Here is a 16712-nt window from a genome sequence, read left to right as displayed (position 1 = left end):
TGGGGACCCCCCAGGAGTCATTGGGTTAATCACTCACTCACCCTTAATTACTTCAAATTGCACCATTGGAAAGTCCAAAAAAGTCTGACCTCCAGATGGGATTTGAACCCACGATCCTCCGTGATCAAGTCTGATGCTCCCATCTGGAGCTTGGATTTTTCCAAGTTTATCACACCTTTCAATATTATTGACTGGAGTTCGTCCAAACTAGAACCATTTAAATGGGCCTCGCTGTTGTACAGTCAATCCTTCTAAATAGTTTAAGTGTTGAAACTGGTTTGCTTTTAAGTCCAGCCAATCAGTATAATTTTTGCTTCCAAAATTTGGACACAATATCCAAGTTGTTAGGGATGAGTGCACCCTAACCCTTTCATCCCCACCCACCCCCCCTTTTTTTCTGCCTTGCCTACCTCAAATTTTAGTAACCCCACGTGTGCAAGAAACGTTTTAATTTTCTTTCTCAGATATCGAATCAAAGGAATGAAGAACATCATCTTCTACGAACTTCCACACTACTCTAAATTCTACAGTGACATCTTAAACTGTGTGGGCACTAGAAAGAGAACCTCTGACAATCAGCTTAATCCAGTAACCTGCACAGTCTTGTACACAAAGTTAAATGCACTGCGTTTAGCAGGTGTGGTTGGCACACAACGCTGCAGTCACATGATATCCTCAAAAAAAGATGTGCACATGTTTGTCACTGGTGATGATAAAGCTTGAGTGCATGGCATTGTGAAAAGGCTGCATCTGGTCTTGCAGTAAAGCCACATCCTTACCACAGCACCAGTTAGCTATGACAAGGCATGTGCCTTCCATCGTCAACACTACATGTATGTCATGTGATCACTGATACAAGGTTCCTGATACAAGCGAGGCAACAAGTCATGCAAAACAATTAATTGTTATCGTACCGTAAATCCTCTTTTAATTCCCCCTTTCAGAGGAAGAAAGTTATTTTTGGCTTCATTAACACTGTTGGCTGGCTGTCGGTATCATGTCGACCGACAGCTGAACATGGGAGCTCTTGTTCACTTTTGCCAAAAGCAGAAGAAAGTTCTGCAAGTACAGATGAACATGAAGTAGAGATCCCTCACCCCTACACAAGGCAAGACCATAGATTGAACGAGAATGTTAAGCACAGCTGTTGCCTTTTCCAGGAGTAGTGAAGTTTCTTCTTGCACACTATGAAAATCATATGATGTTTGAGGAGCCATCAACATGAACTAATTGGGTGGTGATGATTGTTATAACTCATTGTCGATAGTCTTTTTGTTTATAACTTGAAACAATCTTCTAGGCACACCTTGTTAACTTTCGTTGGACGTTACTTTCCTGTCATAATTATGTGATCAGCTTTTTCAGTCAAAGCTGCAGTGTATTTTGTGTTGTTGTAGTTGAAACTATTGGCAGTGTCCTTTTGTGTGTGGACAAAATGACATTTAAAACAACGACTTTTTAAGAAGTGGGCCTCGTGATCCACAGGCAGCATAAAATTACCCCTGGAAATACTGGAGAAAAGCCTAGAGGATTTATGGTACCTCTACTGTCTTTATTTGACATGAAATAATCACCCTCAAAGAGTAACTACAAACAATTTGTAAAATTTTATTCTAGAAAATGTCTGCTAATGGAGATCATAAGACAGCTTTGAGCAAACAGTTAGAGTTGAGCTATGCCACGTGTGACCAGTATCCACAAGACTGAAATGAACACGAGAAATCCCCTTTGGAGCTTCCGTGATTTGAATGGAATCTTGAAGATTTTTCCGAAAGTTGGTACAAGAAATGCACAATAACTGAACAATAATTCGTCAAATGCTTGAGTAGTTTTCACTTTTCAAACAGTTTATTTTAAAACGAAAGTTCATGGCTAACTATTTGCGAGAGATATCAAGGAAATATTCACGGGAAATTCAGAATCTCGTGAGCAAACTTCAAAACTTCTGGTCACGCTTGACGGAGCTTAACTGTAGATGTTTTTTTCCAAAAAAATAAATAAGTACAAGTTTTACAAAATCCTAAGGGCTGGTCAGGCCAATCACATCACACTCAGCACTGTTGGCTTTCAATTTTTAAACAAAAGTAAAGAAAATGCCCAATCGCGAGTCTGAATCTGTGACTTGCTTACATGTATCTTGTACGAAATATGTTTCATTATAGACAATAAGAGTACCTTGCATCATATCCACTACCATAAATTTTTGTTTCGGTTTCTGGTAAGAAAAGGTTTATCTTACCAATCGATAAGGAACCAAAACTTGCTGCTAATGTTGGTTTCAAATTCAAGGTGTAAAATATGAAACTGAGTTTGAAATGTTTAAAGGTCGTTTGTAAGTCGTTTTGGCCTGTAATCTGATAGGTTGTAAAGGTGAGCAGAATTTTTCTTCTCCCATTGGTTACCGGTCTCTATTGGCATAACAATGTGCCCTTTTGTCTAAGGATTCAGACATATGGCACAGTTTTTCCTAATAGGGACCACCATGCTGATGAATAGCATGTATAGTTCGTAAGTTTTACAAATTTATTACAGTGAAAGTCTTAACTGGAAAAAAATGAAAAACATCTCTCAGCTTCAAGGCCAAGTTTAAACTAGTTTTTGGCAAAGTTGTGGAAAACTGCAACAATATCCATTGTAGGGCCCGCGGTTGTTCTAAAGTCAATTAACGCTAATTCCAGATTAAAAATTAACCAAGGAGTTTATTTCTGTACTCCCAAATGCTGTTCAACGCTGATATTTGGCAAAACCTTACATTAGAGGTATTCAATCTTGCAAAAGAAACTTGAAACAAAAGTTTACGCTAATCCTGGATTAAGTTAATCGGCCTTCAAACAACCGGGCCCAGGGCTGTCTACCCTTTCATGAAAAAGAAAATAAAAAATCCCTGATGGCAATACAACCTCTTTCAGTTGAGTATGTGTTTGGAAAAGTTCATCTCTGCTAAGACAGACCAAGTGAAACAGGTACGGTAGCTGCCATCCGCTGAGTAACGGTGATGAGTTGTGCAGAAGTGCAGTTTCAGAATTGTAAAGGCCACCCATCAACAGTTTTCACTTGTTGGCCATAGGATCCATGATCACACTCATTCCAATGGAACCTTTTGCTCTTTTCACTGTGTATCTATCGTTGTTAAAAAAGGGGAATATTGTAAACTGGCTCTTCTTTGTGGCCCAGTGGTTAGGATTGCCTTTCATAATTTGTCCTTAAATGAGGCACCAAATAATTTTGTATGGTCTGAAGCAAAGGAATAGATATGACTTTGAAGGGAAGTACACTTGCAGTAACCATGGGGGTGCAGGATGGCACACTGGTGAGAGCACTTATCTCCAACCAATGTGGCCCGAGTTTGATTCGCAGACCAGATGTCACATGTGGGTTGAGTTTGTTGGTTCTTTACTCTGCACCAAGAGGTTTTCCCTCTCCTCAAAACCAAAATTTGATTTGATTTGTGTTGATTTGTTAATTTCCATTTACAGTCCAGCGCCAGAAGATTAGACACTAAATAAAGTTCCAAATGTGGGAGGGGCTACTGTCCTGGTGTGTGAAATGTTCAATTCCAGTTTACATCCATGACTCAAAAAACGTTTCATACTTAATCTCCCTAATCATGTTGAAAAACTCACTTGGCACCAGATGGAATGATAATAACGTCATCTTTGCCAAGGTCCTTTGTTTCACCATTGACAGTGACACAAGCTTCTCCTTCCTACAAAATAAAGTTTATCAATTATTGAAAGCCGGATAATTATTATAGTAGTCAATCCATACATAAAGCTGATGATGGGTATCTCTACTGTACCCCTATGAATTTCCTATTACCAGTATTAGTATTAATATAACATTGCAATATTGCAAGTACTCTGACATAGGCCCTGTTTACAAGGAGGGAGGGTTACCCTAGCACTCACACAATCATTTCTTCTTTGTTCCATCAACGTGTTTACAAGGCAGCTATGGTTACCCTAGCTGCCTTGTAAATGCTCTGCTAGGGACAACTCGCCTACCCGGGACAACTTTTTAGCGGTTTTCAAGCACAAAAAGTTGTCCTGGGTGGTAGGGTACGTAACCCTACCTGTGAAATTTTGCTTGTAAACCGGGCCTTACTCTTCAACCAAATTAGCCCCTTAAATGTATATATTTTCAAAAGCACTTTAAGCAAATTGCAATCCTTCCATGTGGTAGCCTGATGACTCCCCTGTTGTTGTAATACACAGTTCTTGTTTGATTTGCTGAGACACCCTTCAAACAACACGTGTTATTATTTTATACTCACTGCAAGAATTTTGTCAAGTCTTGTGGGGTCCTTAAGTTAGGGACAGAAACATGGCAACATTAGGTCTTAATTTTACAAAGGGGAAACTATGTGATCCTCACCTCATTCAAAAAGTATGAAATAAGTCCGGCAAATACTGTTATTGATAATTATGTTCTACTAACACAATTCGCTTAAAGTGCCCCTGTGACAAAAAAAATCACTTCTTTTTTTTTTTTTCAGATTTTGAAACTGTGTTTGCTTAACACCTAAAATGGCAACATTTTGAGCTTTGATTTTTATCCAAAGGCCGTTTACTTTGAGTGTAAGTTTTGCAGTCCGCCATTACTCGCATTCAACTGACAGATTGGACCTCAGAGGGTTGGATCTCAGGGAAGTGACGTCAAAGGCTCACTAGCTTACAATTTCAGCGTGTGAATGCAGCTTATTACAAATGCAAAACGCGAGTTTAAAAAAGTCTGAAAGCTCAAAGCTCCTGTGCTGCATATTAATTCTGTGGCATACACATGCATTCTTAAACTAGTGAGCCTTCGATGTCATTTTCTCACCAAACCAGCTCTCTCAAGAACTTAAAGTTAGTAAAATGGCGGACCATTAAATGGGAAAAGTCCTGACAAAATAAACAGGTGTCTATTCTTGAAATCAAAGCTTAAAACTTTGGTCCCTTATTGTTTGGTTAACAAAATTTTGAAATCTAAAGGTAAATAACAATTGAGTTTTTGGTCACCGGCGCACTTAAAGGGATTCTAAAATGCAGGCGAAGACAATAGGACTCTGACATCTGCAAACGAGACTAGCAGACCACTGCTGTTCCAAAAAAAAAAATCTTGTTGTGATATTAATAATAATAATTATTTCCATTACTGACCAATTGATAAAGCCATGTCTCTCCTTGCCATTCACCTAACTGTTCCCCTTGTCCATGTATGTTTATCTACAACAATGAGTAAACAACAACAACAACAACATTACAATGATAAGTATTTGCTTATACTTAAGAAAAACTTGAATGCTCCCAAAAGGAGTAAAATCTATAGACCTCTTTCATAGAAGCGACCAAATAATATATTCTTTTGTTTTAACCCTTTGACGTCCAAACCGGCCTAAACCAGCCTGTCTAACGCCAGGCGATTTTACTCGTCAATGGGGAACCTGTGGGAGTTAATGGGTTAATATTAATAAGCCTTTCTAGCCTTGCTACGACAAGCAAATTATTTCAAAAGAAGTTTGTTTCAAAATGAGGGCAGTAGGTCTAATTAACCCATATTCGATTCCTAGGAGTGAGACTTGATGATTATATTTTACGGTGTTTTTGCCAGACGATTTTACTCCTTAATAGGTGGCGGCTCAGAAATCAATGGGATAACATAATTAACTGCTGTTGTGTTCCTGTCCCGGAAGTATGCAGGATCATGTCACCTGAACCGAGGTTATTAATGGCTTCGCTCCTACCAGCCTTTTGTAGGTCCGTGTGAGAGCATCCAATAATTTTTTGAAAGGTAGCATCATAGCCCGCTTTCATAAATGGCGAACACTTTTACATTCTTTTGTCTTTATGTTTAAATAATAATTTAGATACAAGCAGAAACCCATAAGGGTTGAAACATGTAACGTGCGAACTGATTGGTTGAATGCTTCAGTGCTAAGTACCATATTTGGAAACCCCTTGCTCTTGTTGTTCCAAATATGGTACTCAGCAAATTGAATATTCAGAAGCTTGTTTCCCTGCACACAAGGGGCCGTTACACGTTTCAACCCTTATGGGTTTCTGATACAAGGACACAAGAAATGTGTGAGTCAATGCATGTGACACATTTTTGAACATTCTACCAAACTCAGATACATGTAAAGTAGCCAAGCACAAACTCTAGACTAACAATTATACACAAAATCAAATCAAAAGCGATCAAATTAAAGCGTTGGTTATTGTAAGTTGAGAAGGGGATGCCAGAATATCTGAAGAACAATCTCTTGGAGCTGAGCAAAAAACCAACAAACTCATCCCACGCACAGAAACTTGGCTTTATGTAGGAGACAAACCCAGGATGTATTGGTCAATGGAAAGTGCTCTCACAACTGGACTACCAACCAGTTTAATAGCTCAAGTGTTGTTAAATTTAAGTAAGCCAAGATAAAGTGAGCACTGTAATCAACTCAGCAAATGGCTAGATCAACTTCTAGTCTACATTAATCCACAGGCCCCATATCATAACACTTTCATTTACTCCTTAGTTGTCTTGTGAGACCATAAATTAATGTTGACCAGTGCAACCAGCATTGAAACCCATGAACACCCGCTCAGAAGCAGACTTGCACCTTCTCCCACTGGCTAATTAAATTAAAGCAACCTTTCAACCACATGAGGATAAGTATTCTCTTATAATTAAGCCTTATGCAAGGTGACCAGTACTTTCATCTGTACCTTGAATTCTCCTTTACCAAACAGTTCCTTTGTGCCACATTCAATTTCACTCTTGTTTCCATCTATCCACTGAGGAAACAAATCATTAAATAGTAAGAAAATAATAATATATAATTTAAAATTGAAAAAAATTCACGCAGACAGCAAGTTAACAGTCACGTAAAACAATTATTTAGGTTTGATCTACTGCTGGACAGCACTACAAAAGTACATGTATAGCTGGCTAGTGGATACCAATATTATTTCCTTTAACCAGTACATATTACATGAAGTTCTTGTGCGTATGTACCTCTTTTAATGAAAGGGGGGCATCAACCTTTGAAGTACTGTCAACTTCGACTGGGGGATCTTTGGCAATGTTATCTGTTGTTTGCACAAAATGTCTGTTATAAATCAAATTAATGTGAACATGCAAGAAAGACGAATAATTTTAATTAATAAAGCTGGTTTGAGATTGCATTGACCACTCAGAGCTGGCAGGAAGTAGCCTCATATTCTGAGACCCACCCAAGGCAATGAAGAAAAGTCACATATATAGATCTACTTGATATTCTGATCGCATGAGAAGGGACAAGACTGGAAAAGGAAGGAATTGAGTGAATGAAGACAGTGAAGGTCCAAAGATGGTGTTAACCATCACGGCAAATACAAACCTGGGTCTGGGACTCCAGTCTTAAATGACTCAGAAGAAAAGTATCTGAAATAAAATAAAGAATAATGAAAATAAAAGATTATCCTCCTAAACGTCAGTTCGTAGAAGAAATTTGCTGAACAACTTAGCTATAAAGAATTGCGATAAAACGTGAAACAAACATCTTGTTATTTGCATATATATTTTCACTTTGTTATTCGTGTCACCTAGGAATTCTTTTACATTAATTTAAATGCGTTCTCATTTCACTCATTATTGACTTGATAATGACGTTAAACGAACATCGAAACATCGTTGGATTTTTAAACTTTCAACCAAGATGGTTTTTAATTTTTTAAACTTCTCAACTTTATCGCAAAACGTTCACTTACAGATTATACCGTTGAAAGCTAGACAATTTTAAAGGTAAATAAGGGGTCAATTCAGGGATATTAATGGTCAGCAACATCTAAGTCCCCTTTAGACTCATTTCAGCCTACAAGTGACACTAAACAGATTAATATTTTTACTCTGATGTCAACACAAATGGATTTTACTCAGTGTCAACGGGGACTGGTTCAGGGATAAAATAGTTCACAAACTGTAAATGTAAGCAAGGTACATTTAGGACCTGCACAATGATTAATTTTCTTATTAATGTACGTGTTTTTGTTGGGGTATTTTTGTTTCAAACTGTGCAGGACATAGAGGCTGGCACTTCCTGTTATCTAAGGGTGCCGGAAGTGAGAATGATATTTTTTATGTTTATAGCAGTTCTTACATTGCTCAGCGGTAGAGGGGGTATGGTTTAACAGCTGGCCCCAGTTGTTCAAGGCCGGATAACTTTATCCAGTAGATACTGGTAAGTCACTATCCAACAATTTCAATCTGTGCAAAGATTTCATCAGAATTTCCTCAAGTAACATGGTGAATACCGTATTTACCTGTAATGAATAACTGCCTCCTCCAAACAAGTACCGCCCTCAAAGAAGTGCCGCATTGGGACAAAAAAGCAAATAAGCACCGGCACTGAATAAGCACTGCAGTCCCAATGGGGTGCTTATTTGAGGAAATTTATTTCAACAAAATAATTAAAAAAACACTAAAAAGTTACTCTAACACAGCAGGGGGAATTTATTTGCATCAAAACCGATGTTCTTCGGTTCAAAGCGATAGTATTTCACTGCTCATCCATTAAATAAAATGAGCACCGTGAGAGTTAAAATTAATGGTGACAAAAGACTTTTCTGTTAATTATCTCTGTACATGTAGGAAGTAAAAGGAAATGTTTCTGTGCAGTGCCCAATTTTCAAATAAGCGCCAGCCTGGAATAAGCGCCACACTTGAGGCGCGAAAAATTATGTAAGTGTCGTGGTGCTTATTCAAGTAAATATGGTATGTACACTCCAAGAGCATCTTTGTAAAGACCTGTTCAAAAACCTTTGCCAATGTTTCATGTGCAGTATAATTTATCATTAAGTACTTTGGATAGTGACTTATCCACCGGATAGTTACCTGGCCAGCCTTTGGATAACTAGGGTTGGTCTTGACGTCTGATGGCTGTAGAGCGGTTTTCAAATGAGTATCGAAAATAATTAGCGAATTGCTTTTGTTTTGCATTACTTCACTCAGTGATTGGTTAAAAGTTCTCACACCATTTTTTCAACCAATCAGAAGTGAAACCGAAACTTTTACAGTGGCTCACGCATGCACATTTTCCCGCGTTTTGTGTTGGCTATGTGTAATTACATCAAGTTTAGATTGGTTTACTGGATTGCCTCCGTCCTTTTTGATTGGCCAAAGAAATTGGTTTTATGACATTCAATTGAAATTAGCTCTAAAAACATCGCCAAGTGAATTAGGAAAAGGGCTTCCTTTTTTACCCAAGCAAAATAACGTTTGTCATAGTGCCATAATAATGTAATTTAAAGAAAAAAAGAGCTCACTCTTTGATTATTGGAGCTAATTGAGTCCCAAGATCTTCACAGTGGAACCACTTTTCCCAAAGAGGTGTTACACCATCCTCACAGAAATACCTGTTGACAACACACACATTAGTTTTTTAGTGTCAATTATTTTTTTGTTGTGTCTAAACTTTAATAGAACAAGCAAAACACACTTGAAAAACTTTGACTAATCATACAAGTTGCAATACTGGTATGAACAAAATTAGGCAAATCAAAGCATGGTTGAAAATGACGATTTGGACCCTTATACTTCCATTCATACTATTCTACTCAAAGAAGTAAAAAAGCCAGGGAATGGGATGCACAGTCAAAAGTCATTTTAGCTGTTTTTACCTGGGGACCTGACTTTGACTGTTGTCCAGTTCACTGAGCGAGAAGTAGTCATCCCGATTAGGTCAAGCTGGACATCCTGTGATGAGCTTGCATCCTACCCGTAGAGTTGTAGTATTTACCCCTTCCTGGGGCCCATTTCTCGAAGGTGCCGAAACTTTTTGGGAGTTCTCCGTTTTCACAATCATTTTGCTTTTAGTTATCTACTTGAAAACATACTGAAAGATCAGATTTTTAAAACCAGCAGATGACAGGTTCACAAATGGCTTTTTTGACCTGGAAAGTTACCAGTATTCAGACTTTTGAGAAATGGGTCACTGGCCGATGCCATACTTCAGTATGTTGATTCATTAGACAAGGAGAGGCAACCTCATCCCCAAGGTCTTTTTTCTCTTCTTCCCTTCCCACTTCAGGAAAGGGAAGAAAAGAGACCCTGGAAATGATGTTGGTAGACTGTTAGCAGCCATACTGTCTTCCTTGGATAACCCAAGTGGGCTGCAAACTAGGAATTATGCAAATCAGTTAGCAGGAAAGCAGGTTGAGAGTCTGGCGTTTACATGTCAGTAGCTTATGAAAGGGGTGGCGAATGGTTCTTCAAAAACTCTGGGTCTCACAAAATTTTAGTCAAATTTCACGGGTCTCGCAGTCTCGTTTTTTGAGCGGTTATGTGCGTCTCGCAGTCTCGTTTTTTATATGAAGGTGTCAAACACTTTGAAGTCTGGGTCTCGCAATCTAAAAAGTCAAAATGTCTCGGGCTCGCAAAGAAAAACGCTGGTCTCGCCGTCTCGCAAAGTCTCGCATTTACCATTCGCCACCCCTTATGAATACAAATCTTGCACAATAAGGGTTAAGTTAATTTGAGTGCATTAAATGCTGGTGAACTCAAACTTCTTGACTACTGTGCAGAAGGTCATGAGTTTAAACTGAATCCCAGTTGATAAGATCACGCCTTCCTTGTGTTTGACTTCAAACTGTACCTCAGCTCAAATGATCAAGTCAATGAATGGCAATGTTAAGCCGTTTGGCCTTGGAAAGTAGTTTACATGCATTAGAATAAATCTTCTGTCTTTCTCTCCAGCTCAAAGAATGAACAAGTGAAGTCAGTAAACTAAACTATCCAACACTTCCAAGAGAACTGCTTTATAGACTCACCTCAATCCATCACTTTCATCAGGAAGTCTTTCACGCTCAATAACCTACCATTTAAACAAACGCTTGCAAGATAAAACAAATTTGATTTTAAGACTTTATGTAGTGATAAAATCATGAAAGCACATCCAACTTGCAATCCAAAGTGAAAACCTCCAAGACATGAAAGATGACACTGTCCTGAGATTTTCAAACAAGACCAGCTTAGCTTATTCTTTTTGTAGGAGATGCGTGACACTTCAAAATGAATAAACAAGTAAAGGGATATACATGTAAATTTAAATAAATGTAAAAAAGTGTCAGTAGTTTTTAAAAAAATCACAGACGTTCTAGGTGTAGAAACCTTCGTCAGTGCGAAGAAAACCACTGAAATACTGTACACTGAATCAGAAGGAACCGTGCACAAATGAATGGTGGCGCTGGTATAACAGCTGGTTTGCTGTTATGCCACGGTACTAAACTCCAAATGGAAGCCATGTGAAATGAAGTTGATTTTCCATTTGGGAACTGTACACCCTGATGGACTTTACACCAATTTCAACTTTATTTAAAAGTGACTTGAGGCATGTGCACGCCACCATTTATCTGGCGTGCGCGCTTCCCTCCGATTGCACATTTCAATGGTTTTCTTCACACTGAAGAAGGGTTCTACACCCGAAACATCTATGATTTTTTTAAATTTGATACTTAATTTACATCTCTCTACTACTTGTTTAAAGCTTATTCTTTCATTACAATCACTACACCATCACACAGACACATAAGAGGGGCATTGGTGAACCTTATTATAATGTTTCCAAATCAAAATGTTGCCTTTTGAAGAAATTTTAACTTCAAGTGACAAAAAAGACAAAAGCATTTCCTTACCAGCCCCACCGTGTTTTCTAGACGCTGAGGCGAGTGCTGTATTCTGCTTGGTAGAACAAACACCTGAAGATAACGTAAAAACAAGTACATGAAAAAGACATTCAAAAGAATGAAGTGGTCAAACAAATCCAATGGGCTGTAGCCATACTTTAGACCTAAGGTTAGCTTTTATGCATGTTTAGGATACTTTCTGTATTCTTATTAGGCCTAAACAAAAGTTTTAAGACAGCTCTCGGGTGCAAGGCTTACACCACATAGTAACCCTTTATATCTGGCTCAGCAGGTTAAAAATTGGAGGCAGAAGCTGACGAAGAGCTGCTAGTCACTTTAACTTAACTACAGCAACCAGGTGATCTGGTGACGTAATTCAGAGGACTTGGGAGAAAAACGTTAACGCTGTATCCCACAACCGCACGTGACCTTTATTTTCGAATTCAACATGGCAGAGGCAAGGTTACTAAGAGCTCGTTGGGTCTACTTGAATGTTCATTCAGTAACAGGAAATGTGGTAGACACGGAATGATCTGTTGAGTTTTGGCAATGGAAATACTGCAGGGAGTTTGGAAACAACACCCAAGGCAACGCGCGGTTGTGGGAAACGGCGTAAAAAATTTTCTTCCCAGTCCTCCAAATTATGTGACCAGATCACCTGGAAGATTTTGACCAAAACTTACTGAACCATCTGAATAAAATTAATACTACCGGTATTATTAATAATAATTAAAGTATTGATTTAAATACCCAAAGGAACATCACATTTCTGACTGGTCGGTGACGAATGCATGAATAGGTTACAGAGTGCAATACAGGAGTTGCTATGGAAACACGGAGATAGGTCATTAACTTTGTTGAAAATGTAATAACTAAAAACTTGTCTGAACTTTGCTCATCCATTTTATGATCAATAGTCACTTGTGATGTGTCAAAGTTCTTAAATAGCACTCATCTACAGTGTATGGCTTGCATGTACAATTTTGACAACTTTCAAAACATCACTCCTGCCCATAAATCACAAAAAAAGAGTAAAGTCTACTAGCTCTCACTCCTAGGAGTCATTGGATTAAACAGGAAAAAAGGACAATGGTTTACGCAGTCTAATAATATTATTGATTGATTTGGGCTGCAATAGAGCGAGTTTCGATCGAGTGTCGTAAAACCAAAACCAAAGTAATTACTTTGGCCAATCAAAAAGGACAGAGACAATCCAGTAAACCAATCAAGACTGGAAGTAATTACACGTAGCCGGCACAAAGTGCGGGAAAATGTGCACGCACAAGCCACGATTGGTTTTGGTTTCACTTCTGATCGGTTGAAAAAATGGCGGGAGAACTTTCGACCAATCACTGAGTGAAGTAAATGCAAAACCAAATGAAAGCAATTCGCTAATTACTTTCGACACTCAATTGAAAACCTCTCTATTCCTCTGTTCAATGGGGAAACGTGTATTCAGCCAGGCACTCCTTTCCAATAACAAGGAAGCTATCAATGGAGGCATCGCCTACTACAGTGCAGTTGAAGTTCTTCTGCACGTACCATTTTGTCAGGGCCACAGGCCTAGGCCTGCCACAAAGTGAGCCTACAGAAAAAGGTTCAAACCGGTTGTAGACCAAATTCAAGAAATTCTCAGCCCTATCTCACAACAAAAATATTGTTGCTCATAATCTGTACAGGACATTTAAAAGAACCCACACTGTGTTGGGATTAGACCCTAAATGACGATACCGGTAACTGTACTGGACCCTCAAGTTGTACAGTACCATTTTCATCTTGTACACAATCAAAAATGTACAGGTTTGTTGCTTGGCAACTGGGTTTGGGGTCTCTAATTATTTCCAGTTGTCCTTCCAACTGTTGCCAAGCAACAAGTTTATCATCTTTCCGGCTTACACCATCAATAAGCTTAAGTGCATTAACACATTTGAAGCACATGACACTGTTGAGCAGGCACTGAGTACGTCTAAGAAGAACCTACAAAGATAAGCAACCTGGCTCCAACAGAGTTCTTCTGGTGCAATGGATAGAGCATCTGTACACTGTCAAGATCTGCTCAATTGCTCTCCATTCCTGATCTTCTGTATCTTCAAGTGCTTCGAACCTGTTTCTCACTTCAACATTGTATGTCCTCCTTACCTGTTTACTTTGCAGCTTACATAAGCCAAACATTTTCCTTGCTTTCATTTTTCTCTTAACCCCTGTCAACTTTTACAGCTATGTCCAGGATTGCACCCACATGTAATTGAATGCATGCAGTCTGATTTTGGTAAGCATCACAAAGTGTCCTCTTACCATTATCCTCAACTGTGACAAATTACTTATATTTAACAATTACAGTAACTATTATTATAATTACACTGTACATACTTTAGGTGATTATTGAAAATTCTCTGTGCTGATTGGCTGACGTTGAGGTGATTATTACGCAATAATCACCTATGCGGTTTTTCAAAATGGCTGCAAGCCGTTTTGTCAAGGAGACAGATGAAGAAATTAAAAACAATTATTGTTTTTAAGAAAAGGGTAATTTTTTCAAATAAATTAAAACAATATTATTATTCAACCCAGGCTCAGTGAATAAAAACCGAGACAAAGTCAAGGTTTTTATTCACCGTGATACTCTTTACAAGTTTGTCCCTCCACAATTTTGCATAAGAATTGTTTCCAGTTTCTCTTGGGACCACTGTAAGTCCCAAGAGAAAATAAAGACAACGTTTCTGCCAAATTTCGGAGGGACAAACAAAGAGTACTACATATATAATTATGGTATTTTAGATACTGACTGATAATCACCACAAGAGCAACCAATCAGTGCAGAGAATTATCAATAAATACCGGTGTAATTATACTATTAACAACTATTCACTGAAGTGGAGGATATTTACTGAGCCGCAAAGCGACGACGTAAATATCCACAACTAGCCAGTCCTCCTCTTTGGTGAATAGCTGCTTTATACTAAAACAGTGAGATATTAAAGCACAAAAAGATCATTGATTTTAACTCATTTATTCCTGCAACACACATTACTATTTAAATAGAAATGTACCCAATAAACATCGCAAAGTGTGCCGCTTCACCCCCACCCCCCACCCCCCTTCCCTAAATCTACTGTTCAAGTAAACATGAAATGTTGCACTTACACTAACTTTCATATAATACAAGAACTAGGATTCACTGGATTGTTGTAAATAAATACCTGTCAGGTAGTCAACGCTTAGACCTAACAGGACACTTTGTGACCTCTATCAAGCTCTGCATGCATCTCATTAGGTGAAATCCTGGACTTAACAGAACTATGATTGTATCCTGTTCCCCCAGTTCTAGTTCAATGACTATTATAATTATTAATATTAACAAATATGCTGCAACTATTACGTACATAGAATGCTTTTGGAACACAAAAATACTAAATACCTCCCCCTCCTTGATGATCAATTCTTTTGGACTGCCTTTTTCAATGATCCTCAACAACAGATCTCCTTTGATCATGTAGAAAAACTATTAAAATAATCATATAAAGAACTCATGACATCTAACATGCCTGTAATCAATAAAGAAATGGCATTTACAGTGTGTTAGTATTAAATTAATAGTCAAGAATGCTTAAATTCAATAGAGTGTAACGAACATTGTCAACTGCATTAACACCTAAAAGAACAAAGATGGACCAGCTATATTGCAAGATTATTAGAAAACCAGTGGATGTTTTGAGTGACATATCGAAAAGCAAGACGATGACCCTCCTGGTGGAGAGATGACCATATCAGCCATACGGCAGTTTTACAGCCTGAGGGCAGAAAAGATTGAGGCCAAGCCGTCTGGATGCAGACTAGGGACGGAGAGTTTTGAAGTGGTTAAGAAGGCTACCAGATTTAATGCACCATATCCATGGTTATAGGACCGTCATTTCAGTGCCCAAAATTAGCGGTCCCCCATTTGTCCCAGCCACCAGACGACCGCTTACCGGGTGACTAGTTTTTGGTATTTTAAAATGAAAAAGTTGGTTGCCCAAAGATTAAAAACAACAAACAACCCAGCCAAAATTAGAAAATGAATGACAAGCTGTTATAAGCAGACTCACTTGTCAGTTTTCTAATTTGTTAATGTCCAATAGAAGTGTAAGTCAACATTTATTAATTTGCCCCAGTTGAGCATTTTCCAGTGTTTTGAATATCTGTAACTTAAATTTCGATTGCTCAGTAATAAAACATCTTTTAACCTCCTCTCCTTCGTCAATGTGATAATCCTTTCTGGCATTTGGACCACCAACAAGCATCACTTTTAATTGCCCTGCACCATACCTACAAAATGTGTGACAAAAAAAGAATACATGCAATTTTGTGGAAACATTCTCAGAGGTCCAATTATAAATATTGGTCTAAACTGCAAAATACCCCGCCACTAGCACTTATTTGCATATAAACAGCGTGTATTGTTATCGGTAAAGTATTGCACTCGTGCATGAAATATTTATTTAAATATATTGCCAATATATTGGATGGCTTTTGATTTAAGCAAGTTCCTCTTAAAGCTTTAATGATATTAATTAAGCAATCCGCTTTAATTCTCATGACAATCAATAACATCTAATATAATTTCAAGAAATAAAGCTTGAAGTAAAATTATAGTAATTTAAAAGCACTTCCTGACTTGGAGAAAAACACTCTTAAATTGTTAGTTAGCTTAAATTTAGACCGTGTAATTAACATGAATGCAAGCTTTCTCAATATAAGTAAGTTTACGGTACTCACATAAGTTTGTTGCATACGGGTGGAAGAAATGAACTTTTGTTATCCTCGATCCATTTTGTCATGTTCAGAGGATCTTCCAGTTGAGGATTTGATTTTTTTGTCTCTTCGTCCTTAAGCTTTTTTTCGGCATTATTCTCTCCAGCTCTTCTAGACATGGTCTTTCAAAGCGGTGGAACAAAGTGTTCTACCGTGCATGCCTGGCGACCTTTCATTTAAAAATAACTCAGCAATTTCTCGCGCTGATTGGCTAACTTTTATCATCAATATAATCAATATAATGAGTTGTAAAGAACTACAATTGTAGCTAATTACACATGAAATTGTAAT

At 38.1% G+C, this 16712-nt stretch overlaps 2 protein-coding genes across 3 annotated transcripts in view; one reads left to right on the top strand and one right to left on the bottom strand.

Moving 5' to 3' along the window:
* LOC137978623 (U3 small nucleolar RNA-associated protein 25 homolog) overlaps positions 1–2888 on the top strand; it is a 26480-nt gene extending 23592 nt beyond the window's left edge. For both annotated transcript variants that reach the window (XM_068825629.1, XM_068825630.1), the window contains exon 23: positions 465–2888. In XM_068825629.1, coding sequence (XP_068681730.1) covers positions 465–723 — 259 coding nt within the window. In that variant the 3' untranslated portion in view covers positions 724–2888. The remainder of the gene's footprint in view (positions 1–464) is intronic.
* Positions 1532–16712, bottom strand: LOC137978632 (3-hydroxyanthranilate 3,4-dioxygenase-like). Its single transcript, XM_068825644.1, has 12 exons — positions 16386–16712; positions 15854–15935; positions 15049–15132; positions 11640–11702; positions 10776–10819; positions 9273–9362; positions 7349–7392; positions 6985–7058; positions 6696–6764; positions 5142–5207; positions 3624–3706; positions 1532–3120 (listed from the first exon to the last, which is right to left on the bottom strand). The coding sequence occupies exons 1-12, from the start codon at positions 16538–16540 to the stop codon at positions 3051–3053; spliced, it is 924 nt and encodes a 307-aa protein (XP_068681745.1). The 5' UTR covers positions 16541–16712; the 3' UTR covers positions 1532–3050.

Source organism: Montipora foliosa, chromosome 12 (genome assembly GCF_036669935.1).
Source record: "Montipora foliosa isolate CH-2021 chromosome 12, ASM3666993v2, whole genome shotgun sequence".
In the NCBI taxonomy this organism is placed as follows: domain Eukaryota; kingdom Metazoa; phylum Cnidaria; class Anthozoa; order Scleractinia; family Acroporidae; genus Montipora; species Montipora foliosa.
This window is presented reverse-complemented; position numbering and strand designations above follow the sequence as displayed.

What these genes read in the sequence shown, in the direction of transcription:
- LOC137978632 (XM_068825644.1), bottom strand. Translation starts at nt 16,540, where the DNA reads ATGTCTAGAAGAGCTGGAGAGAATAATGCCGAAAAAAAGCTTAAGGAC. An exon ending in ACATTGACGAAGGAGAGGAG is followed by an intron (nt 15,133 to 15,853) that starts GTTAAAAGATGT and finishes TTATTTTAATAG; the next exon opens with TTTTTCTACATGATCAAAGG. An exon ending in TGATCATCAAGGAGGGGGAG is followed by an intron (nt 11,703 to 15,048) that starts GTATTTAGTATT and finishes CGTTATCTTCAG; the next exon opens with GTGTTTGTTCTACCAAGCAG.